At 42.3% G+C, this 22,909-nt stretch overlaps 10 protein-coding genes across 10 annotated transcripts; 4 read left to right on the top strand and 6 right to left on the bottom strand.

The window, feature by feature from the left end:
- Window positions 1–1,220: 1,220 nt before the first annotated feature.
- Window positions 1,221–4,131, bottom strand: ATC70_010378 (uncharacterized protein; the record flags this gene model as incomplete). Its single annotated transcript, XM_064829597.1, has 7 exons — window positions 1,221–2,380; window positions 2,435–2,493; window positions 2,677–2,929; window positions 2,986–3,171; window positions 3,226–3,255; window positions 3,316–3,500; window positions 3,566–4,131. 7 exons carry the CDS (start codon window positions 4,129–4,131, stop codon window positions 1,221–1,223), a joined length of 2,439 nt encoding a protein of 812 aa, XP_064682099.1.
- A 160-nt stretch (window positions 4,132–4,291) lies between these two features.
- On the bottom strand, window positions 4,292–5,154 carry ATC70_010377 (uncharacterized protein; the record flags this gene model as incomplete). Its single annotated transcript, XM_064829596.1, has 4 exons — window positions 4,292–4,729; window positions 4,787–4,875; window positions 4,929–5,060; window positions 5,112–5,154. The coding sequence occupies 4 exons, from the start codon at window positions 5,152–5,154 to the stop codon at window positions 4,292–4,294; spliced, it is 702 nt and encodes a 233-aa protein (XP_064682098.1).
- A 179-nt stretch (window positions 5,155–5,333) lies between these two features.
- MET32 (transcriptional regulator of sulfur amino acid metabolism) lies at window positions 5,334–6,452 on the top strand (the record flags this gene model as incomplete). The annotated part of the gene is made up of 2 exons (XM_064829595.1): window positions 5,334–5,395; window positions 5,453–6,452. The coding sequence occupies 2 exons, from the start codon at window positions 5,334–5,336 to the stop codon at window positions 6,450–6,452; spliced, it is 1,062 nt and encodes a 353-aa protein (XP_064682097.1).
- A 98-nt stretch (window positions 6,453–6,550) lies between these two features.
- On the top strand, window positions 6,551–7,646 carry LAS21 (major facilitator superfamily transporter protein; the record flags this gene model as incomplete). The annotated part of the gene is made up of 4 exons (XM_064829594.1): window positions 6,551–6,751; window positions 6,809–7,209; window positions 7,274–7,493; window positions 7,554–7,646. The coding sequence occupies 4 exons, from the start codon at window positions 6,551–6,553 to the stop codon at window positions 7,644–7,646; spliced, it is 915 nt and encodes a 304-aa protein (XP_064682096.1).
- Window positions 7,647–8,556: 910 nt separating this feature from the next.
- Window positions 8,557–10,019, bottom strand: CIC1_2 (proteasome-interacting protein cic1; the record flags this gene model as incomplete). Its single annotated transcript, XM_064829593.1, has 5 exons — window positions 8,557–9,074; window positions 9,129–9,334; window positions 9,394–9,673; window positions 9,737–9,750; window positions 9,811–10,019. The coding sequence occupies 5 exons, from the start codon at window positions 10,017–10,019 to the stop codon at window positions 8,557–8,559; spliced, it is 1,227 nt and encodes a 408-aa protein (XP_064682095.1).
- Window positions 10,020–11,519: 1,500 nt separating this feature from the next.
- ATC70_010373 (uncharacterized protein) lies at window positions 11,520–13,355 on the top strand (the record flags this gene model as incomplete). Its single annotated transcript, XM_064829592.1, has 6 exons — window positions 11,520–11,743; window positions 11,799–11,824; window positions 11,884–12,355; window positions 12,412–12,473; window positions 12,524–12,579; window positions 12,633–13,355. The coding sequence occupies 6 exons, from the start codon at window positions 11,520–11,522 to the stop codon at window positions 13,353–13,355; spliced, it is 1,563 nt and encodes a 520-aa protein (XP_064682094.1).
- A 488-nt stretch (window positions 13,356–13,843) lies between these two features.
- Window positions 13,844–16,393, bottom strand: GUT1_2 (Glycerol kinase; the record flags this gene model as incomplete). Its single annotated transcript, XM_064829591.1, has 4 exons — window positions 13,844–14,155; window positions 14,229–15,648; window positions 15,710–16,161; window positions 16,217–16,393. 4 exons carry the CDS (start codon window positions 16,391–16,393, stop codon window positions 13,844–13,846), a joined length of 2,361 nt encoding a protein of 786 aa, XP_064682093.1.
- Window positions 16,394–18,167: 1,774 nt separating this feature from the next.
- Window positions 18,168–18,842, bottom strand: ATC70_010371 (uncharacterized protein; the record flags this gene model as incomplete). Its single annotated transcript, XM_064829590.1, has 4 exons — window positions 18,168–18,209; window positions 18,267–18,480; window positions 18,541–18,675; window positions 18,742–18,842. 4 exons carry the CDS (start codon window positions 18,840–18,842, stop codon window positions 18,168–18,170), a joined length of 492 nt encoding a protein of 163 aa, XP_064682092.1.
- Window positions 18,843–19,322: 480 nt separating this feature from the next.
- ATC70_010370 (uncharacterized protein) lies at window positions 19,323–21,116 on the bottom strand (the record flags this gene model as incomplete). The annotated part of the gene is made up of 5 exons (XM_064829589.1): window positions 19,323–19,370; window positions 19,434–19,976; window positions 20,027–20,398; window positions 20,462–20,952; window positions 21,014–21,116. 5 exons carry the CDS (start codon window positions 21,114–21,116, stop codon window positions 19,323–19,325), a joined length of 1,557 nt encoding a protein of 518 aa, XP_064682091.1.
- Window positions 21,117–21,502: 386 nt separating this feature from the next.
- Window positions 21,503–22,456, top strand: ATC70_010369 (uncharacterized protein; the record flags this gene model as incomplete). Its single annotated transcript, XM_064829588.1, has 1 exon — window positions 21,503–22,456. One exon carries the CDS (start codon window positions 21,503–21,505, stop codon window positions 22,454–22,456), a length of 954 nt encoding a protein of 317 aa, XP_064682090.1.
- Window positions 22,457–22,909: the final 453 nt, after the last annotated feature.

Below are 22,909 nucleotides of genomic sequence, written 5' to 3'. Positions count from 1 at the left end.
TCCTATAGAATGAGCTATTGCTTGAAGCTCTGGCATAACTCTATCATGAAATATTGAAAATCTTGTCCTGACCAAAAAATCCTTATCAGATTTTTTGCTTGCTATCACAGGCAGATTTTGAAGGAAAATCCGTGATTTTGCATGATACCCTTTTTTTGTCCATATCTCGACAAATACTCACTGTATTTGCACAAATCAAAGACCATTAAATAGCTCTACGTTATATCCATTATAATATAAAAGTTTCAAGTACCAGATGTGCGTTCCCTTCATAAATTTGCTCAAAATCGTATATTTTATGAGCTACAAGCAGGAGACATTCAACTTTTTTTTTATTTATCTGTAATAACCATACCATCGTATAGAGAACTCAGAAAGAAAAAGAAGCCACTAAGCTTGAACCTCTCGTTCACTTAGTAAAATCCAGAGGTATGGCCCTTTGAAAATCGGTCATTTGGAACATTTTCCGTCATTAATCATCCACATTATCATCAATAACCCAACATAAAACCTGCCCTAGTCAGGCAAAGTACCCTCTACAACTTTCACTACACATACATCCCACATTCATATAATAAATTATAAAGTTTTACTAGCAGCATCTATTCATAATAAACTATTTTCTAAAATCACCCTTTTCTCAACAACCAGACTACCTACGCAGATTTCAATTGCACCATCGTTTAAAGGGCAAAAGCGGGGTCTCAAATCAAACAAAACTCCGAAAGCGGCATTTAAAACGTTGAAACGACGTTTTTGGCAAATAGAAGAAAACACTGCAAAAAACATGATGTCCATTTCTCTTTCTGTCTGGATCGGCAATGCAGTACCCGAAATCTTCAGAAGGAACAATCGATAAATGTTATATTCTCCCATCGCCGTAATAAACACGGTTTCCTTCTTTTTGATTTAGATTACTACAGGTAAAAAAAAATGTCTGAATGAGCATCTCGATTAGTCTCAAAACTAACTCTTTTCTGTCTCGACTTCATTTTCCTCTTTGTCTAAAAAGGTAAACATATTGTCCAGAAATTAATTTTTATTCGTCCAGAAAGAAACTAACATCGTCTGCATTTGGAGTGTAAATACTGTAATGATGGAACACCTGTTGTAATTTTTGGTATCCATAAATGCTAGTAATATTATAATGGGTTATGGACGAATGTTCAAAGCAAAAACTGCTGTTGCTTATAAGGGAAATATATGCGGTGTTGGCAAGTTTATATCTGAGCATTTTGTAATGATCTAAACACTTCATCGTCTATATAATAAGCCTGAAACAACAGCTCAAACACATGTAGTCTCTCCTCCAAACGAGCCATTCGTTTTTCTTCATCTTCGTCTTCGTCGCTAACCATACAAAAGTCACCCTTCTTTGAAGTGATTGTAAGAGTATCGTCTTCTTTTTCTTCGATTATTGTTGTGCGATGAGCCAACTGAGGTTTTCTTGTTGCACTTATTGGAGTTGAAGAAGTAGTAGGAGAGGTTGACAATAATGCTTCTGAGAACCGTCTATGAACTGGATGTACAATGGGAATATGGACTTGATCTGTTGTAGGAAAACGAGCTCTTAGGCCTTGCAGCAATGACCTTCTCATTAAACCTACGGACCAGCGATGCAATATACCCCACGGTGATCTAGGTCGATAGCCAAACAAACTCGCCTGAAATCCGACAATAAGACCAAAGATACCACCGACTATACCCATTCCATTTACCAGAGTAAATGCTCGTTGTTCTCGCATTACAGTAACATCGTAGCGCATAGGATACACATGCAGAGAGCCCAGAGGCTGCGGGTTTGTACCATATGTCGTCTCACTATCAGCGCTCATTTGATTGCTCTTCAGTTGATATTGAGATATGCGAGTTGAGCCAAAGCCAATGTAATTCCAAGCGCTGCCATCCATTTTTTGCCGTTCCAATAACTCATATCCAATGCGCGTGGAATAACTGGGATGCACTTCAAATACGTTTTCAGTTTTGAGATTCATCTGCTCCGAGGATTGAAACTTGGCATTTTCGTCCATGCTATACCATTCAAAATCTCCACTGATATTGTATACAGGAAGATTCGCATCATGGTCCGGATGGTATAATTCAACATGCAATATACTGTTGTTACTGGGTTGACCATAGTAATAGAATTTTAGAAAAGAGCCACTGTGCGCTATGCGATCGTTCGTTCTTCCCAGTTTGAATGTCTGTTTCAGTGGTCTGAATAGCTGGCAGGATAGCTTTGTGCCGTAATAGTTTAGATTGGATCTGACATTTTCAGTGATGTTGATCAAGTAATTGCTGCATGATTCTCCAAAGTCAGTAGCACATTGCAGCACAGGACTTGCCGTATTTACCCAGCCGTCAAAGCAGAATCTGATGTCTACAATCTCGAGTCAGCTTGAAGCATTTCTTGATGGCATCGCCTTTGTATTACCTGGTGCTGCCACCGTATAATCAGAATTATGATCGTAATACTGTTGATCTATGATGGGGCTATTTTGCACTTGTAAAATCAAGACTGTAGTCATAGTAATGAAGATAGCCAAGAATGAAAAGCGAAACAAAAGTCGGCTTATTTCTGCCCACAGAGGCTCCCCTGGCCTGATTTGATTATATGCGCTTGTAAGAAAAAAAAAAAAAGCCATTTTTATATACATAGGTGAAGGATAATCGTACCTTGGATTCCATATATTCCGTCTAGTACTTGTAAACAGACTGTTTATAGTTGATCCATGTCGTTTGGTTAGCCAGTAGCCCAGCAACACCACCGAAGCTGATCCGACAAATGCACCAAAGATCGATAATCCGACAATCAAACCGACAGAGTAGTGCTGATGGATACTATAATACACATCAGCAGGCGGCAGCCATTGATTGGTGTCCAAATCAAATACATACAAGCCGTCGTATACAGTGTGATAGTTGATGCCTACGTGTAGATGTTTAGCTTGGTTTGCAGAGAGATTTACAGAACAAGCGAGCTACCAAATCCATAAATCATTTTTGTTTCATTGACAATATTGGCTACGGCATGCGATCTCGGAAAGGGCTGATAGGGCGAAGCGCCCGGAATGTGCCACTCCCATGTATTCACGTCGAGTATTGCCATCATGTCAGAGGCGCGCTCTCCAGACAGATAGGACTGAAATGGCTCAGCCTCTTGATTCTGTCCTGTGATTTGCCGTTAATGCCATGCTGGAATTCTGCAAACAATGGTTCATTTACCTCCACAAATAACAATGCGATTGTCCCTTGCTACGAAAGAAGCCCTTCTTTTTTTAGTCCAAGCACTGACGTGAAGCGCTCTATACTTACATTTTACCGCTGTATGGAAAGTTCTAGCTTGTGGAATGTCTCCTTTCAATGTTTGCTGGTACCATTCGTCTGTTTTCGTGTCATAAACAGCGGCATTATTTAATGAAATTAAGCTTTTTGTAGTTTGTGTCAACAGCGATGCATTCGAACAGTCGTAGCCGCCTAAAACAACCATCTTACCATCACTACAGAAAAGACTGACATGTTAGTGTTTGCTCTCTCTCTCTTCGCCCAACGATTCAATACCGACTCCAACATGGTGGAAGTATGTCCACATCTAGCCACATCTAGGTCGGATAGTCTAGTCCAGCCATCCATCTCTGCATTGTATCGCCAAACGTCATGTAAACCATGAGTCATATTCATGCCGCCATAGAGATAAATGCCACTCTCTGATTTGCTTGTTGTGTGCCAGAATCTCTCAAGGGGCGTCTCTATTGTCGCATTTTTCTTTTGGAGTGGCGTCCATTTTCTCAGATCAAAGCTGAATTGGTAATACCGTAGATATTCTGGCTCTGCTGGAGGCGTCATGTTGTGCTCGTTTAGATGGCCGCCAAATGAGATCAATGTGGATGCATTCAGGCTTTGCAGTGAATGGTATATCACAGCCGGCGAGGCGTATGGATCTGTTTCTATCTGTGTCAGCTTGCTGAGGGAGCTATCCAGTGTCCACAGGGCTTCCTTGTTCCACGGAGCCACATTGTAGAAACCGCCATAGATGTAGATGGTGTCATTGATGCGTATGGAGTCAGCGCCGTAGATGGGTCTGTTGGTGCTCTTCAATTCTTGCCCAGCAGGCAATACAGAGGGATTCATATTTGAACGCACTAAAAGGGATGAAATAATAAAAAAAAAAAAAAAAAGAAAAAGGGTAGAGCCCCAATAAATAGCCTCGTCCGTGTTAGACAAATGCAGCAAGCAGAAGGATTAAGGAGGTGTATATGATGCATACTCTTTATTACAAAATACAACAATTTTAAGCTGTGTGTTCTTGTTCAGATTCAGTCTCTGTGCCGGATAGCTCTGAATCCGTGGTTTCCTCCTCATCCCCGTCGTCATCCTCATCACCCGTCTCGTTATCAGTCTCGTCAGTCTCCTCGTCTCTCTCTCTCTTGGCGATGGGGCAGTTGCGCGCAATGTGGCCAGACTTGCCACAGTTGTAACATGTTTTGACAGGTCTGTCGGCGGCGTGAACAGCATTCGGCTGAACAGACAAAGCCGCTAAAGGACATTCACGAGCAATATGACCATGCTTCTTGCAGTTGTAGCAGACAATGCCACTGGCCAGACAATCCTTTGCATAGTGGTTAATGCCTCCACAGTTGTGGCAAATGACTTGCTTGAATCGAAGCTGCTTTGGTTCAGCAGCCTGACGAGGTTGGGATTCATTTGTACAGTCTCTTGCAATGTGGCCCTACACAAATCAGTATGAATAAGCCGTAGCATGTGTGCTGCTCTCTCCATACGTTACATATTGCTGGCAATTGAAGCATTGCTTTTCCTTCTTGGCATAGGTAGTGGGCACTGCAGGATTGGGACAGTCAGCAATGAGATGGCCAACTAGTGCAACGCTATTAGTTCTGCGATACAAGACCTGTGCGAGTCTGGACTACCTTCTCTACAGTTGTAGCATGTCTTGGGTTGAATGAGCTTGGGCTCGGTGCATTCACTGCTCAGATGGCCTGGTTGCTTGCAGTTGTAACAAAGTCTTTCTGCCTCTTCACAAGCTGTTGCAAAGTGACCCACTAGCATAGATGTTAGTTTTTGATATGCCTTGTGTACTCTAAAACGCTTACCATTGCCACACTTGTAACAAGACCTTCTTCTCGTGTATACCATCCTTAAGAAAACGTTTGAAATAGAAGGGAAAAGGGTACACCAACGACTTTTTGATTATGCGCGGTTCTTCAACCATGAAAATTTTTTTTTTTTTTTTTTTTTTTTTTCCATTTGTACATTCCAAATCAGTGCGAGCGGTGTAGGCTCTTTTGTACGTTTTTCATGCACGAATCGACATCATGAGCGACGCAGAAGACGATGAAGTATGGATAGACTATTCACAGTTGCTGGGCAAAAAGAGGTATGTTTGCAAGTGTCTAACAGAGGTCGGCATATCGTTTTAACACGGCCCACACAGCAAAAAGAATCAAGCACTAAAACGAGGCGAAAAGACCAATGTACCACATCAGCTAGATCAGCAGCAACTGGCCAGATCTCGTCAAGCCCTGTTTGAATGCATAGCGCAGAAGGTGCCTACACCCAAAAATGCCAGTGTAGGTCAATTGAGCGCATCGCCTCCTTATCATACAACCATCACAAAGAGCAAAGGCACGCATTTACACTCCATGGGCTTCTCCCATCAAGGCGCAATCACACTATTCCCAGAGGAAGCGGCATTCCTGATAGCCAGAAATGCATTGACAGTTACACAGCACGACGCAGATCCAACTCACTTTGAAGACTACTGTCAGCTCATGTGCGAATGCTGCGATGGCTGGATTACATTTGATAAATACCAAGTGTATGCGTATCTAAAGCGACTTGGATACATTGTCATGCGATCAAAGAAGCTGCCTGTTACTACCAAACAGACAGCAGCAAAAGAGCCATCCATGCCCAGCATGTTCAAGCTGTTGTTTGATACTATCACGCACTGGATCCAGCCCTTACAGAGTAGGCCGCTTGTATGGGACTACAGATGCACCAATTACCCACAGATGTACTCTACCTTGCAAATCATACCGTCTACGCCGTGGTACAAGCCATTCTACACATCGCTATGCCCTGCATTTGATTGGGATGTATACAAGCCAAGGCCTGGCTGGAAAAAGAAAGACCCAGGCGAGCCAGATTTCCGAGTTGTGGTCAAGAATGTCCATGAGGCCATGCCGACACTGTACGAGCAGAATCAGTTCTTTAGCCAGTTGATCGGCACTTGCAATATCAATTACAAACCTGCCCTCAAGCACACTGCATTGGGACTACTTGCACCTACCTTTGTCATGGCTCTAGTGGGAGATGCAGAAGGCATTACGTTTTTAAGACTGACTGGTGATGGCGTGGAGGATGTGTCCAATGTCGAAGCATTCAGTCAAAAGAGGGCAGCAGGAAAGACAGCAGGTCGATCCATAGTTTAATCTAGTCACAATCCTTTTATCAATCACCTAATCAAAACTGCTTGACAAAAATAAATCTTTCTTTCTTTCTTTCCTTTATTTCTCAATTCACTTACACAATGGCCTCTAGACTTGATCAAGCTCTCGACGAAGCGATTAAAGACAGAAGAGGAAATAACAAGAGACCCAGCAATTTTGGACGCAACACAAGACGTGATAATGGCAGCAGCGGTGGTGCCATTCGCAAGAGAATTGGCGCTGCTAACAGTTCACCTGCTATCCGTTCCTTTGTTCGCACCGTCAATGTAATGGAGGAGAGAGTAAGTCAAGTATCTGGGCTCATTTGCAATGTATTGATATGTACGCGTTGTTGTTAGCGAGGCGGTGGAGCCAGAAACGTGGATGGTCAATGGTCCCACGATATGTTTGACGATGAGGATGTTCCTAGAAGCAGTATCTTGAGCCGCCTGGGCACTGCTCGTGGTGGTCAAGGAGGCCGCTCTGAACGTGGTGTCGAAATCTGTGTCGAAAACTTGCATTACAATGTCACTGAACAAGATGTCAAAGAGCTCTTCAACACTGTCGCCGATGTCACAAAAGCCAAGCTTATGTTTGATCCATCCGGCCGTTCAACTGGGCTTGCTTATATCTCATATCAATCGTTATCTGACGCTGAAAAGGCTATCCAAAAGTATAACAATATAGAATTAGATGGTCAACCCATGCAGATCAAGATCAGTGAAAGAGCTGCTTCAAGACCTCGTTCTTCAGGCGGAAGGTAATGCTGGATTGTCTGGGGGTGGGGGGGGGGTGAGCATAATGTACTGATGATGCTTTTGCAGCCGTTTCAACAATGACCGTCTTAGTAACCGTCTTGGCGGTCGCTTAGGCAGCAGCAGCAGCGGTCGTCGTAGCAATGATCGCAACGACAGAGATGATTACAAGAGAGCAAGCCGTCCAAGCAGATCATCCAGAGGCAACGACAAGAGAGAAGATCGTCAAAAGAAGGTGCCAACCGCTGAAGATCTAGATCGAGAGATGGAGAGTTACATGAAATCAAATGTGAGTTTGGAATGATGGAGGATCAGCGTTATACTCATGTTGCCATATACACCTTTCTAGTCGTCTGATAATAGCACAAGCAATAACAATAGCAACGTCAACAACAATAGCACTGCAACGCTTGAAGAAGATATTGAGATGATGTTGGATTAAAAAAAAAAAAAAAACACATACACACACGAGGGCATACACGCAAGAGAGTAAATACAAAAAGACAAAAAATAAATTCTGTAGCTATAGGGAGAGTACACATGGTTTATTTCTTCTTGTTTTTGCATGATTTGCAGGTCAAGGATCTTTTCCCTAAGAGACCTGGTCGCTCCTCGCCACTTGCTTTATGATAGCCAATGATCTCGTTGGCTTGAATGTTAAGCAAGCCAGATTGATTTTGAAGGGTTGGATTGTCCTGAGAATTGCCATTACCACCAATGATACCCGCCTTTGCAGTAGTGACCCAGGAACTGATTGTGATAAAGAAGTAGGCAGCGAATGTGTGGGTGTGCATTTGACTTGTAGATGTGCAGTGAATTTAAATTTGGATTAAAGAGAAAGGATGCGTTTTATTCGAGTATTTATACGTATAGAATCTTCTCATTTCTGATTCCCTCTCCCCCCCCCCCCTTGATTGAGGAGAGCAGAAGAATTTGACAGGCAGAAGGTTGGGCGCAGAGAATTCTGTATAAATAGGGTAGTTTTTCATTCTGAGAATGGGTGCTTGAGCGATGAAGAGTGATCAGACTTGCACTTTGATCGGCGTGCTTAATCTAAAGGGGTGTGCTTCCGTGTTGAAGACGTAATCATCAAGCGAGATCAGTGATTTGTCAGAAAAGATCAAAAAGAGGTATTTCAATGTTTCTGCAAAGAAGAAGCTCTCTTGAAAGTCGGATGTAATGTCGCCGTGATTGTCCATGATGTCCTCCACCGAAGAGTAGCCGTGTTTCGTCTTGCAATGTCTTTCAATCGACTCGAATATCTCCCAAGCCATGTCCTGGTATTTAGTGTCCCCCCGTCAATCTATAAAAATAGAATAGACTCTCCAACGTTTCTGTAGAATGACATGTATTCAGTAAATATGGCTAGTGTGCCCTTCAATACGCCAAGTACCTGGTCGTAGCAAGTAAGATTTTTGTGTGGGGATAAACGCCAGATCTTTATAAAGACGCTTCTGTTCCGTGGTGTACGTCGCATTGATATTGCTGTCCACCATAGATGCTTGGTCCATCCAACCCCAACTCTCAGGTGATAGTCCAGTAGGCGAGTTATGCCAGGTCTTGAAGCACGAATCCATCAGTTCTTGAGCAAATGTTTCATAGGCAGGTTCCTGCAAATAACGAGCACCAAGCAGCAGATTGCCAGGCATAAAGCAAACCAATTCGCCTGATTTGAGGTACTTTTTGCCACCTAATGCTTCAGCTAGAAATACAGAACCCTCGGCAGAGACAGATCGAAGGTAGTGGTGCATGCTGTCTACAGCTTGCTTCCACATTTGAAGTTGTAGCTCCTCATTGCCGTCCATCAAGATGTGCGTCTTGAGCAAATACTCGTAAAAACTATCACCACCACCAGACACTGTGATGTAAGCTATACAGGATGGTAAGTGGTCTGTAGCGTAATGCACACTCTGTAAACACTCACATGTGTTGCTAGGCTGAAATGTAGCGGCGTCCCATGAAATAGAGTACAATCCAGCAAGAGGTGTCTCGGCTTGTGCGATCTTTTCAATGATGTGGTTGCCCAATTTTTCCCATTGAGGATCATTTGTCACTTGACTCAAGCGAGCAAACTCGAGCTGTAAAGCAAACTCTGCCAGAATAACCGTCTTGGAAGGTATCGGCCGTTTTCTAACGCAAGTACAATAAATATATCAGTTGGTCTTGATAGTGTGCCATCAACTACTCACTTTGGTACATCCACAAAAGCAGCAGGGACCTGATTTTCAGTCGTAAAAGCAGGCAACAAAACCTGTTCTACCAAATCAAGCGCTTTTGTAAGCAACATTGGATCAGGGCGAAGGTCGTAAGCGGATAGTAGACCTCCCAAATATCGGATGCAAGTTTCAAATGTCTTGGAAGGCGTTTGTGTGGATGCCCAATTGACATTGGCTACAAATCGAAGAGATTCTTGGTATTCTTGATCCAACCCCATGATGATCATGGTATCCAATGCATCAAATATACTCGCTGGTTAGATGAATGAATGAGTATGAATGCTTGGCCCAGTATACATGTGGCCAAATTACGTACCTCCCCAGCCATTTCTAGGGTCGATATAGTTGAGTATTAGTGTCTTGATTCTGCGTTATGCCAAATGACACTACCTTGAATCAGAAAATGAACCACTCACTGGCAACAGCTCGTCGTGTCCGTAGGCAAATGTAGAGTATCCATGCCACGCATGCTTGAAAGCGGATCGAATTTTGTTAGCTCGGAACTCATTGAAATCTGCAGGGTAAGCATTGACTGACAAAGTACTCAAGAGAGGAACCAACAAGCAGCAACTCAGTGTGGTGAATTTCATAGGATACATGCTTTATTCAAGGTGGAGGAGAGGGGAATACATGCCTTGGATGTGTATTTATATGCCATTGTGGGCTGCATTTAAGACTAATTATGAATGACATGTATGTCGAAGGATACAGATCAGCACATTCAAATGAAATTCCCCTTCTCCCCTGATCGATCTTTATATATAAGGATGAACGGAGGAAAAGGAGTACTTCAAGATTGTATTAATTCGAAATTGGAAAACAAAAGGGTGCCTTCATTTTCTAGAAACATGTACAGTTCTCACGGTGAATACATGCATCGTTTTGAAAGGGGTCCAATCTTTATGTTTAGTACGCTTCTTATTTTGGATCAGATATACTGCTTGTAGAGCTACACTTTGTACAGAACAAGCAACGCTAGTGGATCAACATCATCACATTGACTTTGCTGCTTTTGATTTGACCTAATCCTTGATCCAGGAACTAAATTTCACATCTTGCATTGGCCAATCTATTACTTGGTACGATTAGACCCGGTTTTCTAGGCCAAGAAATCTTCTGAAGGATCCATGTTTGATCAACAAGGGTTGCAACATTTATGCAAAATTGATTATCCGCAGATCACTTCTTTTTGATAGTATATACCATGGTTTTATACACACTCACATGCTATAACCTATGCAGCACCTTTTGATCTTGATGTGAAGCTGCCCATTTGGTGGTATGCAAAATGGCGCTTGAGAAAACATTTATCCTAAAGCAAGTAATACGAGAACATGATGATCCGTAGATTGGATCACATACAAAGGATGAATAGAGCAAACCAACACATGTTTCATTGATGGTTTCGATAATTGACTCGGCCACAACCAGTTTGAGCAAACATGAACAAGAATACATGGTGATAGATTGCAACATCAGTGGCTTATTTTTTGTTTGTGCATCTCTGGTGTTTGTCGCACCTTGATCGTTTTCTTAAATGATCCAAACTATCTCTCTCACGCACACTAAATCTTTCTTTCACTTCTTTTTAGTCGATTTGCATCCAAATCTTTTTCTTTAAATCTCTCTTTTATTTCTCTATTCCGGTTTTTTTTTTGTTTTGTTTGCTTATCAAGGGAGAGAAGATTTGACTATAAAAAAAAAAAAAAAAGGAAGGGGGGCCATCTATTTTATAAATGCCCATCACTTTTAAAACAAATACTCGGGTTTACTTTTATTGTTGGTAGGTAAAACAAACAGCTGCAGTTTCTTGATCATACTCACCTAGCCTATGCTCTCCAGTTTTTTGGCTTTAGGTGGTTTACTGGTAAGCTTATGTCTCATACCGAGTTCCCAAATGACGGACTGTACTGATCAAAGAAACCCCTCAAACTCACTTGACCCCGCAATAATGTTTAGTATGGGTAAATCAAGTCAGATGAAATGCAATCCAAGGATAAACTACTAAACCTTTTTTTTTTTTTTTTTTTTTTTCATATTACAGTTACAATTTTGGAGTGTTGACAGGATTACTCCTAATGCCTTCATTTCAGCAAGATATGCGGATTACCACTGAAACGATCAATAGCGCATTGATAAGTACGTTGATGGCAGGAGCTTTTGTGGGCGCAATTGTCTCGGGACCATTAGCAGATGCCATTGGTAGAAAAGCGCTTATGGCACTAGGGACAATTATTTTTATCTTTGGTAACGTATTACAAGTTGGTGCCAATGATTTGAATACAATGTACGGTGGAAGAGGCGTCACTGGGATCAGTTTAGGGTAGGCTATTCTATATCTTTGATTTCTTCCATTCGTATTAACATGCAATATCAAGCATTTTGTCCATGGTCGTACCTCTGTGTATTGTATAATCATAGTAGATGCAGCGCACAAACCAAATCAACTCACATTGCACATAGATCAATCCGAAATTGCACCCAAAGACATGCGTGGTCGCCTCATGTCTATACAACAATTCGCTATTACACTTGGAACAGCAATATCATACTGGATCGATTATGCGTTTGTCAATGTCCCTGGATCCGTGGGCTGGAGATTAGCACTCGGCCTTCAGCTTATACCAGCACTGATCTGTCTGATTGGCCTCTTACTGTTCATTCCACAGAGCCCACGCCACTCAATCGACAAGAATAAGCATGCCGAAGCACTGGAAACACTAGCAAAGATTCGAGGCGATGGTACAAAAACACACAAAAACGTGCTGATGGAATTTACCGAGATGAAGCAGAACATCACATTTGAGCACAAACTATACAAAGATCATAAATACAAGCGAATCTTCTCGAATGGTTCAGAAAACAATCGAAAGCGATTATGGATAGGCATGGCAGTGCAGATATTTCAACAGCTGACGGGCGTCAATGCGCTATTGTAAGTGCAGGCAGAGACTCGATTGACACAATGCTCATGTCATTATGTGTACATAGAGTATTTGCGCCTCAGATATTTCAAGCTACTGGTCTAACAGGACGAGATGCTGCTTTATTCGGTAGGACAACACTCGGTATGTTCTATGAAAAGCAACTAACTCGATATTAGCAAATGGCCTTAGCGGATCCATCAATCTATTAGCAACAATTCCTGCTATGATTTTTGTAAGTTGTACGATATATGCAATCAACGCATCTTGCTCAGGGCTCAATTACAGATAGATCGCTGGGGTAGACGTCCAACTATGATTACTGGCGCGATTCTTTGCAGTGTATGTATCTGTGTATTAGCAATATTGTCAGGCGTCCATGGATTTGCATACAACACTGTCGATTCACTGTTGCAACAAGACATGCCATCAGCAAACACCGGAAAGAGCGGAAATCCATTATACTTTATTTTCGACGCCAATGGAGCTACTATTGGATTCTTGATTGTCATGTATGTCTGTGTGGCGATCTACTCTTGCACTTGGGGCACATTGGGCTGGATCTATCCAGCAGAACTCTACTCGCAAGGCGTGCGAGCAAAAGCGCTAGGCATCTCAACAGCCTCCAACTGGTTATTTACCTATGCCGTGCTTCAGTTGACACCCATCATGCTGCAAAAGATCTACTGGCGTACCTATGTACTCTTCAGCGCCATGTGCTTGATCATCGCCATCGTTGTGCACAGGCAGTTTCCAGAAACCAGCGGTAAATCGCTGGAAGAGGTGGATTTGATATTTAGCGGTAAATTCAACTTTTACGATGTGCATGTGCATCATCCCCAAACAGCAGCAGCGGCTCTAGCGCAAATGGAAAAGGTGCAGCAACGCAACAGGAACATTTATCGGTTCCCCTTTACACCTGAAAGAACTCTCTCAAACCACCATCACAATAGAAGAACGCTTTTACCGAATTATGTAACTCATCAACCATCTCTGGCATTCCATTATTAATTCTTTCATCTTTTTGTAGCAATAATATAATACCCTTTTTGAATAATAAAAACCATTGTACATACACATTTTTTAAAACGCATGAATTTGCTGTAGTTTATTGGCTGCTGATAGTGTATACTTTTATCTGATATCATGCTAAAGTAGTGTAGTGGTAAAAGAGTCGTTTATGGCTTGAGTTTGGGACAGTCGCTAGATTGACACATGTCAATAAAGGTAATCACGGCAGCTCTTCATGTTGCCACTTACCGGGTTTTATGGCTGAAGCTACCGCATTCACAGCATTGCTGACTATGTTGCAATTGATGTCGAGGAAAGGTGTGGAGCATTTTGGTTTGGATAAGATAAAAAAAAAAAAAAAAATGGTGATGAGACAAAATAGACTAGAAAGAACGCATCCCTTTTATAGTTGTTCAATGAGCCCCAACACTAAACCTTGTTGTGCTTGTTTCAATCAAGTTTTTATTTATTCATTAGTGTTAATTTAATCATGTACAAAGAGCCACCTTTTCGTCACTCAAATCCTTGTATTTCTGCTGCAAGTCCCTTTCTCTTGATGCCAGCTTGTAAATTTCGTCTTCCAATGCTTCAATGCGTCTGGGAATGGCTGATTTCTCGGCAATTTGCAAGTTGACGAAGCTTTGATACTCAATTTGTGCTGCCTCAAATTCCTCGTAAGATTCAATGATTTGTTGTGATAATGTTTTTGATCTTGCCATGTAGCCACCTAATCTGACATCCAACTTGTTTTCTAATTTGCCAGCTCTTGTAGCATCCTTGATCATGGCCTGTCGATTAGCCTACAATTATCACCCCCCCAAAAAAAACAAGTCAGAATACAAGTTTATGAACCAGAACACACGCACGACTTACCTCGACAATCTTGTCTAAACCTTGGATCATGTCCTTTTCGTCATCCATCTCCTCAAGCGTCATGAAGCGATTAAACTTGGCAGAGAACAGCAAATCAGCATGCTCCTTTTCCCATTTCGTCTCAAACGCAGGGTTGGAGGAAACGTGATTCCATACTGCCTTCTTGATGTCTTGCTGTGATTCGAGGCCCAGAGTCTTTGCAATTTCGTCATCCAACTCCTTACGAGCATCTTGTAGTGCGGCACTCTCAAACTCGTCCTCCAATGCAGCAATGCCGTCCGCTAATTTTGTAGCACCAGGGGCTACCTTGCCACCTGCGACAGGATATTTGACAGCATCATGTTGCAACAAGCGCTGTAATTCTTCGTGAATCATTTTGTCAATTTCACTTGCGTCTTTATCGAGCGTAAATGTGGGTACTGTTGCAGGTCGAGGCAAGTTGAGTTGCACTGCCATGGAACGACGGGCTGCACGTTCTTTGGCTTCGAGTTCGGCATTTTCCTTGATCTCACGTTCAAAGTCGCTCATATCCTCCACAGTGTCCTCCTTGGGTTGCTCAGGTTCCTTTTCTTCCATTTCAGGAAGTTTAATTTCCCATTCATTGCGAGGTTTGGGCAAGCTGGAAAGACCTTGCAAAAGTGTACGCTTGCGTTGTGTGTTGAATGCTTTCTCTTCACGAGGTGTTTTGAAGGGCGTTTCACTGCCAAATGGAGTTCCCATCACACTATTACGAAGAGGTGTTGCCATGGGGTTGGGTGTAGCCATGGGATTAGGTGTCTGAATAGCTGTGATTTTAGGTGTAGCGCCTTCAAATCCAGTGCCTTGAGAAAGTGCTGTGTTCTCGCCACCCAAGAGAGGTGTTTGGGCGTTACTGAGTGCAATCAGATTACGAGCTTCAATCATGAGATTATCGCTGGCAGGTGGTGCACGAGGTGTTCTTGTTGCAAGTGTGTTAGGTGTGAAGGCATAATCACCTACTAGACCTTGTGTAGCATCGACTTCACTGTCCAAAACGAGGTTTTTGGCATTTTCACCCGCAAAGCCAGATTTCACAATGTCTTCCAATTCCTGTTCTCCAACTTGTGGAGCGGGCAATACAAGCTTGCGACGTTTGGCGATCTGCTCTTGCTCTTGCATTTGAACAATTTTGGCGTTCTTTGCTGGAACGAATTTGCCTTGATTACCCTCTTGTGAGGCGTTGGGGTTCTCCTTGGCTTTACGCTTCTTTTCACGATTCTTTTCATCTTCAATATCGGCACGTCGTCTATTCAGTTTGGAGAGGTGAACATTGGTCAGTTTTCCAGGATCTGCAATGCGGCTAGCTTCCTCTGTCGTGTCGTAGAAACCTAATGCTGCCTTCTTTTCGAAAGGAATATCTGTATTGTAGTCCATGACATTCTTCTTGGTCTTCATACGCATGCTATGTGATAAAACAGGTAAATTTCCAGTGCTACAGTGTGTTGCTAGCACCAAACACTTACTGGATACCAGCAGCTTTCAATTCTCTTCGCTTTTGAAGTGCTGTCAATCTTCTGGCTTCCTCCAATTGTCTCTCTCTTGCTTTTCTCTTGGCCTTTTTACCCTGTGTATTGGCTAATCTTGCACGGGCCTCTGATAACATTTCTTTCTCATCTTCGTCCATGTCGACAGGATCAGGTCTAGCAGGCTTTGATTCTGGCTCGGGATCAACTTCTCCAGGCCTTAACTTGCGCACATCGTCTGCACTAGGGCCAGTTTCATGACCCATGGATCCAGTCAAATCAAGCTCGCTAGAGCGTTCTTGCAGTGATTCAGCTTCATCCAAAAGTCGTTGATAACGTTCTAAACATTGTGCTGGCGTACGGCCGACAATAGGAGCAATGGTACGCCACTGTGTAGGCATGAGTTTGGCTAAATGCAATAATTTCTCGTCTTCTTCTTTGGACCATTCAGTCTAACCAAGTCGTGAGTTTGCTGTGCCGTTGTTTGTGAAAAACGTGATTTCATACCTTTTTGATACTGGGGTCCAGCCATTCATACCATCTTGCTTTACATTGCTTTGGCGTTTTGCGAACAAGCAGAGATGAAATACGCGCCCATTGGTTTTTACCGTATTTACTGACGGCAGCTTTCAAGATCTCGTCTTCTGTATTCTTCCAAACACCACCTTTGATAATAAACTTCATGTTCTGTAGATGATGAGTTGATGTAAAAGAAAAAGTTAAACAAGCACAACAATGTTTGAATTTGAAAATTTTGATGTTTATTCGTTAGATTGTTCCAAACTCCAAGGACACAACGTCACTGTGAGCCTACAAGCAGTGTCGCTAGCCTGTATTGTTGAATGAGATGTGAAGAGAAGAGCAGGACCACACTTTTGCAGCTGTCATATTACTCAATCGTTAGTGAATCATACTTGATTTGTATTAGAAACGCACATGTTGACTGTTATCTACAGAGTGAATATCCTTTTAAACGACATGCAACTGTGGATTAGACCTTTTTTTTTTTTTTTTTTTTTTTTTTTTATTACAATTTTTTGCATTTGTGTCAATGCAAACAACTCATATACAGACTTACAAGATGGCAGTGTTACTTCTTACTACTCAAATCCATGTAAATTACAGCCTGATATGGATACATTTGAGTCCTAATTTCTCGTCTTAAAAGCTGTTTTAGACCGCCAGAGTAGCACCACTCAATTTCTCCAATCCAGCAGTTACTTTCTGATACCTTTGCTCGATTTTTTTTGGGATCGCCAAAAATCGGCCAAAAAGGATGAGGGATACCTCATGGTTTTCATCGAAAATCAAACGATCGCGTTTTTGACAGCAAAAATGAAGGCTTTTACTAAGGCATATATCACATCAAAATGTTTCTTTCGATCCAAAGCAGCCCCTGAAATCACTTTTGTGGATTCTTCATATGTAAAATCTCGACATTTTCGCCAAAAACCTCATTTCATATTTTTAAAGAATGCTCGATAAATTTGTTCAAAACATCCACTTTTCTAGACACCATTGGATGCGCCTCAAAAAGTACTCCAAGAGAGCTTAAAGGAGTTCAGGATAATCATCACAGTTTATATGGTCGAATTTGACAGAATAGATCGATGGAGTCGAAAAGTGAACAGAAATTCCCATTTCGAGCAGAGAAATGCATTCGGAGATTGAACTGATTGTGGCGGCTGCTAGGATTAATGCTTTTGGAGGCTCATAGGAAGGGCAATACAAATTGAGCAACACTACATCATGGGCTGAATATGTTTTTTCTTGATAGCTGCACAGTTTTGCGTATCTAATAGATATAGCCGCTGTAGAATGCTCTTCCATAAATGTCAATAAGAGTGAGACGTGCGTCATTGCCACCCTGTGCAGGATTGCATGTTATATTTGATGTGAGTCCTAGCCTCATTAAACCTTTAATTCTACTAGAGTTTTCAACTAGTGTATAACCCTCCAAGCTGCAGGTGTTTTCAGCAAAGATACGAGAGCATGGCTGATCGGTCCTTTAGAATTTCAAGTTCTGAAGCTAGACATACCAGAGACAACGCGTATAGCGATAGCATTAGGTTTTACATCAAGCACCAATATAAAGCACTGATGCGGTGCAAAATGACATGCCTTCAGTGATATCTCGGCCTATTTTTCAGTAATTCTGATTTGAACGTGAATAACGATGAATCTCTCTTTTTTTCCTTATATTGCATCTCTTACGACAATGTCTCGAATTGCATCTGCTTCTGAGCGAGTCCAACCTCAAAAGCCATGGATGAGCTATTGTCAACGATAACGCTATTCAGTCGGCCGGCAGCATCTTGTTCCTCATGCACAGCAGCATCCCTCGCAAAAAAAGACAAGCCCTCAATATCAAAATCCATGCAGAATGAGACACTTGAAAACGTATGCATTAAAACTTTTGTATGCTAATAGGCTATGGTTCATACTAGATCCATTTTATTTAAATAGGGGATTCACCAACATGATTGGGGTTGGCAATGACCTAATACAACACCTCATCAGTTACTCTATCCACATATAATCCAAAAGTCCAGCTTACCTCAACCCAGTAATTGTCAGGATCAGCAAGGAAAGCAATATTCTTCATGTTACCATCAGTCAATTTCTTGACAAACTTGACACCAAGAGACTCAAAACGCTCACAAGCCTTTTCAATGTCATCAACGAGGAAAGCAATGTGGCCAAAACCACGACCAACCTCGGTGTTACCGTTGGCATATTTGAAATCGGGTTGATCCTCTGTACCCCAGTTGCTATGTGATATCCAGCATGTCAACAATGCCACTTTTTACGCGTCTATGAGTTCAACTTACTGGGTCAATTCGAGGACACCAGGCAAGCTAAATGCCAACTTTTTCTTTTCTTCCTCATCCTCGGGAACAGAGTCGATATAGGCCAAAAAGTAGAGAGTAAATTTGCCAGAAGGGTAGTCTGACTTGGTGATAAGTCTGCAATCAATGAACACATGTCAGTTGAAAAGCACTGTACCCACATGTGGACGTGGTAAAACTTACTTCATGCCGAGAATATCAGTGTAAAAGTGGACGGAGGCCTTGGGATCCTTAACACGGATCATGGTGTGATTAAATACATACTTGGAGGGATTAGTAGACATGCTGACTTGGTTTAATAAAATTAGTAAAAAGAAACAAGAAAGAGGTGGAAAAAAAAAACTAGCACTGATTTATAATCCAATGTGCATCCCATCCATGCTGGAAATAAGCCAATGGCATGCTTTAAAGGTTTTGTAGTTGTACCAAGCTCTTATGTGGCACAGAAGATATACATGATAACGGCAAAAACTAATAGCGAAGATTTCAACTGTCATCTAGTGTGCATCTTGACAAGGCATTAGGGCCAACATGCATACATGTCTATATCTGAAATTACCAGTTATTTCGAAATATGGAGCAAGAGGTAGGACGTGAAATCTCGTTGACGCATCTTTTACGTTTGCATGATGTAAGTTACTGCCGAGATCAAGGTATGTAATTTGATACTTTTCATTGCGGCCATGCAGCGAACGGAGAGAGGTTTTGCGATATGTACACAGTGTCCTTTTTTTTTTTTTTATTTGATACATGTATTTACGTGATTAATTACTAAGTGAATTCTCCAGATCCTCTAAATAAGTGTGCAATGTCTAGCCAGCAAAAATAAAGTGAGACGACTTGAACAGTTGTTACGTAATGCCCGCACTCCATACCTTGACTCGATTGCCATCTGTCCATTCTCTCCCTGCCAATTCCACAATCCTGTCTGCAAAGCTAAGTAGGGATTCTCCCATGTATATAAACGTTGTTTGAGGATTGGTCATGATGTTTCCTGCTATTTTGGCTGTAACAGATGTGTTTTTGCGTTCCATTTCAATCACACTGACCGCTCTTACGGTGAGTTCCACCAAGACCGAGGTCAGATTCTCCGCCGATGTCATTGAGCTTGACAGGTGCATGATGTCTCTGTGCAGCATATCCAAATCTGACAATGCGTATAATGCAGTGAGTACGCGGGTGATGTTATCCATGATTTGCATATATCGAATGTCGACTCTTTTTGTGTTGGAGGAGCTCGATTTCTTCATATTGACATCCACAGGCTTGTCATGGATGTGATCCAGGTTCTCGGATGTCCACTGCCCATAGATGGTAGCCAGCACACGGCAATCATAAACAAGTTTCTGCGATGTGTAGCCTATAAACGTAGATGCGTCTGCAATGAATTCGAGGCCTGCTAGAATAGATGCCATCAACTAATGTGGTGTGAATGTTAAAGATACATACTCTTAATCGCTCTACGTACATTTTCGCCAATAGGCATATCAACAAGCTCGCCCATGTCGCCCACAAGGGATTGCACTTTCTTGCATTCTGCATCCAAAGCATCCAGTAAATCCACACACAGCTTATGTATCCAGTCCTTTGTTGCGTTCAAGAGCTGTTCATCCACTGGCATACCCATTGCCTTCCACTCCAATCCGTTCTGTATAAGCGCATCTCCATATATCGCCATTTTAGTATCCAATAGCGATTGCAAGCCTTTGATGTCCTCCACCAAGTCATCCGTCTGTGGTATCGTGTTGTTGATCGAGAAGCTCATGTCCTCTATTGATTGCACAAATGCAGCGAGTGTGCTGATGCGGCTCTCGTACAAAGTCCATTCGGGAAATATTTCCTATGCCGTCAATATGTTTGAATATACTGCAGTTGATATATAGCATACCCAACACAATCTTACGATAAATGGCTTTGTGCGGTCTCCACTGAGTTCATCGGCTAATCGTAAGACCTTTGACAAGTGATCGCGCAACGAGTCAAAGGATTGATCTGGCCTTTGTAACAGCTCTAATTCTTTTCGCAGTAGCTTTTGTTTATCGTGAAATATAGTGTTGTATTCGGAAAAGGGTATATTGTGATTCTGTGCTTGCAGTTTCAGCCATTGCTCCATGCTGGATGCTGAAGGTGGGTTCAAAGTGCCGCTCAGTGATATCCGACGCAATGCTGGCATTGGGTTCTCTTCGTTCAAGGGTTTATTATATGCAACAAAAGGGTATGGTTGTGAAGGTGCTGTCATGTCCACATCGTCCATCGATACTGACAGGCTTCGAGCAATGTCGTTTGCCAAGCTGCTCGATAATTTCTGCAGTTTTCTGTCCTGTGCTGAATCTGTGAAGCTGCGTTTTCGTTTGATGCTTTGATTGCTAGGGGATCCAGGAGTAGAAAGTGTCTCTGATCCAGCGCATAGAGTTACTGATTTGATTCAATTGACATCCGTGTCCACATAACCCACCTGCACTGCCGTTGTTTTTCATCCAATCTTGGTTGAAATTTACCTTGGAATTCGGCACAGTGCCATTCAAAAGGCTGTCCTCTGTAGTGGTATTAGTAACCATAGATAGGAGGAAGAGGGGGGGGGGTGGGGAAGAAGGGAGATGCTCACCTAGTAAGCCTAACACTATCTTGACACAATTCGTCCATGCATCTTTCTCAGAACGCAAGCTATTAAACATTTTCTGTTTGAGAAAGAAAACAAAAAAAAATCACGCTCAAAAAAAAAACCAGAGCCTGAAATGGCCTATCAAAGCCGGCAGCACTAGGATAGAACACCCCCCCCCCCAATCTGCCACTACTGGGCAGAGAAAAGTCTCGTGTTATTGCAAATGGAAAAAATCCCAAATTTGATCAAGTAGCCCATTGGAATTTAGCATTTATAGCCAAACCCTCTCTGTCCATTCGTTTCATTCTTTTTCTTTCACTCCCCCATCTCTTTTCTTTAAAAATGATTTCATGCCCAATTCAAGACATCACTGTCCAACCTTACTTCAAACAGCAAAATGGTACCTGGTATCCCATTCAGTTGAAGCTGAGCGATGGCCGCATGTTGGAAATCCAGCACCAGTACGCTGATTTTATCCAGTTTTCTCGGCTGATCCGCCAGCAATTCAACTTGTCAAGAGCAGAGCTGCCTAAAATCAAAAAGCAGCACAACTTTCTCAAGAAAAGAGGGGCACAAAAGTACCATCAGAGACAATGCGAATTGCAAGATTTTTGTCGACTTTTACTGTTACTGCCTCCCGTGGTTACATGCTCGCCAGTATGCCTCTCGTTCTTTTCTGCAACGCCAGAAATCGGCAGTGTCTCCAACTCGCTCAAGAGAGCCTTTTCTCTCAAACCCAGCGGCAAGAAACAGCAGCAGCAGCAGCATCTGGATCTAGTAGAGATGGAACATGCCTTTTCCAGATCATTGGTTATGTCCATTGGTCAGCATGAACATCAACTGCAACAATGTACAAGTAGACCCAATATTCAGAGCATCAACAAGAGTAATCGCTGTAGTACTACAAGCACAACAAGCACAGCCAGCAGCAGCATACTATTCTCATCCAGTCTGAGCTCTACAGAGGAAGATGACACTATTAAACTCAAGATTATCTACGACGCCCAAAACATCATTATTATACGAGTAGCTCGCTCCGTGTCACTTGATCAATTGAGGTCTCAAGTGACCCAAAAATTTGCTCTCATCAACATTATGCTGCCAGATCAGTTGGTTCTGCGTACAGTGGATTGTGCACGGTACTCCTCTGGGTCGGGTTCCTCCATTGTCTGCTCCGCTCCAGCCGATAGCGATTTGAATGCCGAAGTGTTGATCGCAAACGAGCAGGATCTTTCCAGGGCAATGCTTCTAAAATGGAATACTTTGCAAAAGGTGACGCTCCGATGTGTGGTATAAGCATCACATTTTGCTGCTGCTGACACGTTCCATTACTGTAACATTATCATCGCTCTATACATATACCAGTCTTTCGATTATCCCCCCCTCCTCCTCTCCCCTGTTGTTCTTCCCTTGATTCAGTGATAATCAGGAGGTTTTCAATAGGCTCTTATCTTTTTTTCTAATGTTCTGTTTCTTTCAACATCATAGCCTGTGTTAGCCAATGTAAATATTAAATACATCAAATATATAATAGCTAAAAATACCAGTAAACAAATATGCTCTGCATCATGGTGTTTTGGGTGTAGTTTATGATCGTTTCCATATCACACGCGCATTGTTTTGCATCGACGTTTACCACCACTAAGAATAGAACTCGGTGCCAATCAATAGGTACAGCCAACCTCAGGGAACTCATGCTCACGTTACATCCGCCTGTCAAATCATCAGATGCCAGACACAGCGTCAATG

The sequence above is a fragment of the Mucor velutinosus genome, assembly GCF_035048745.1.
Source record: "Mucor velutinosus strain NIH1002 chromosome Unknown tig00001564, whole genome shotgun sequence".
Taxonomy (NCBI): domain Eukaryota; kingdom Fungi; phylum Mucoromycota; class Mucoromycetes; order Mucorales; family Mucoraceae; genus Mucor; species Mucor velutinosus.
Note: the sequence above shows the minus strand (reverse complement) of the source record. Positions and strands in the feature narration are given on the sequence as shown.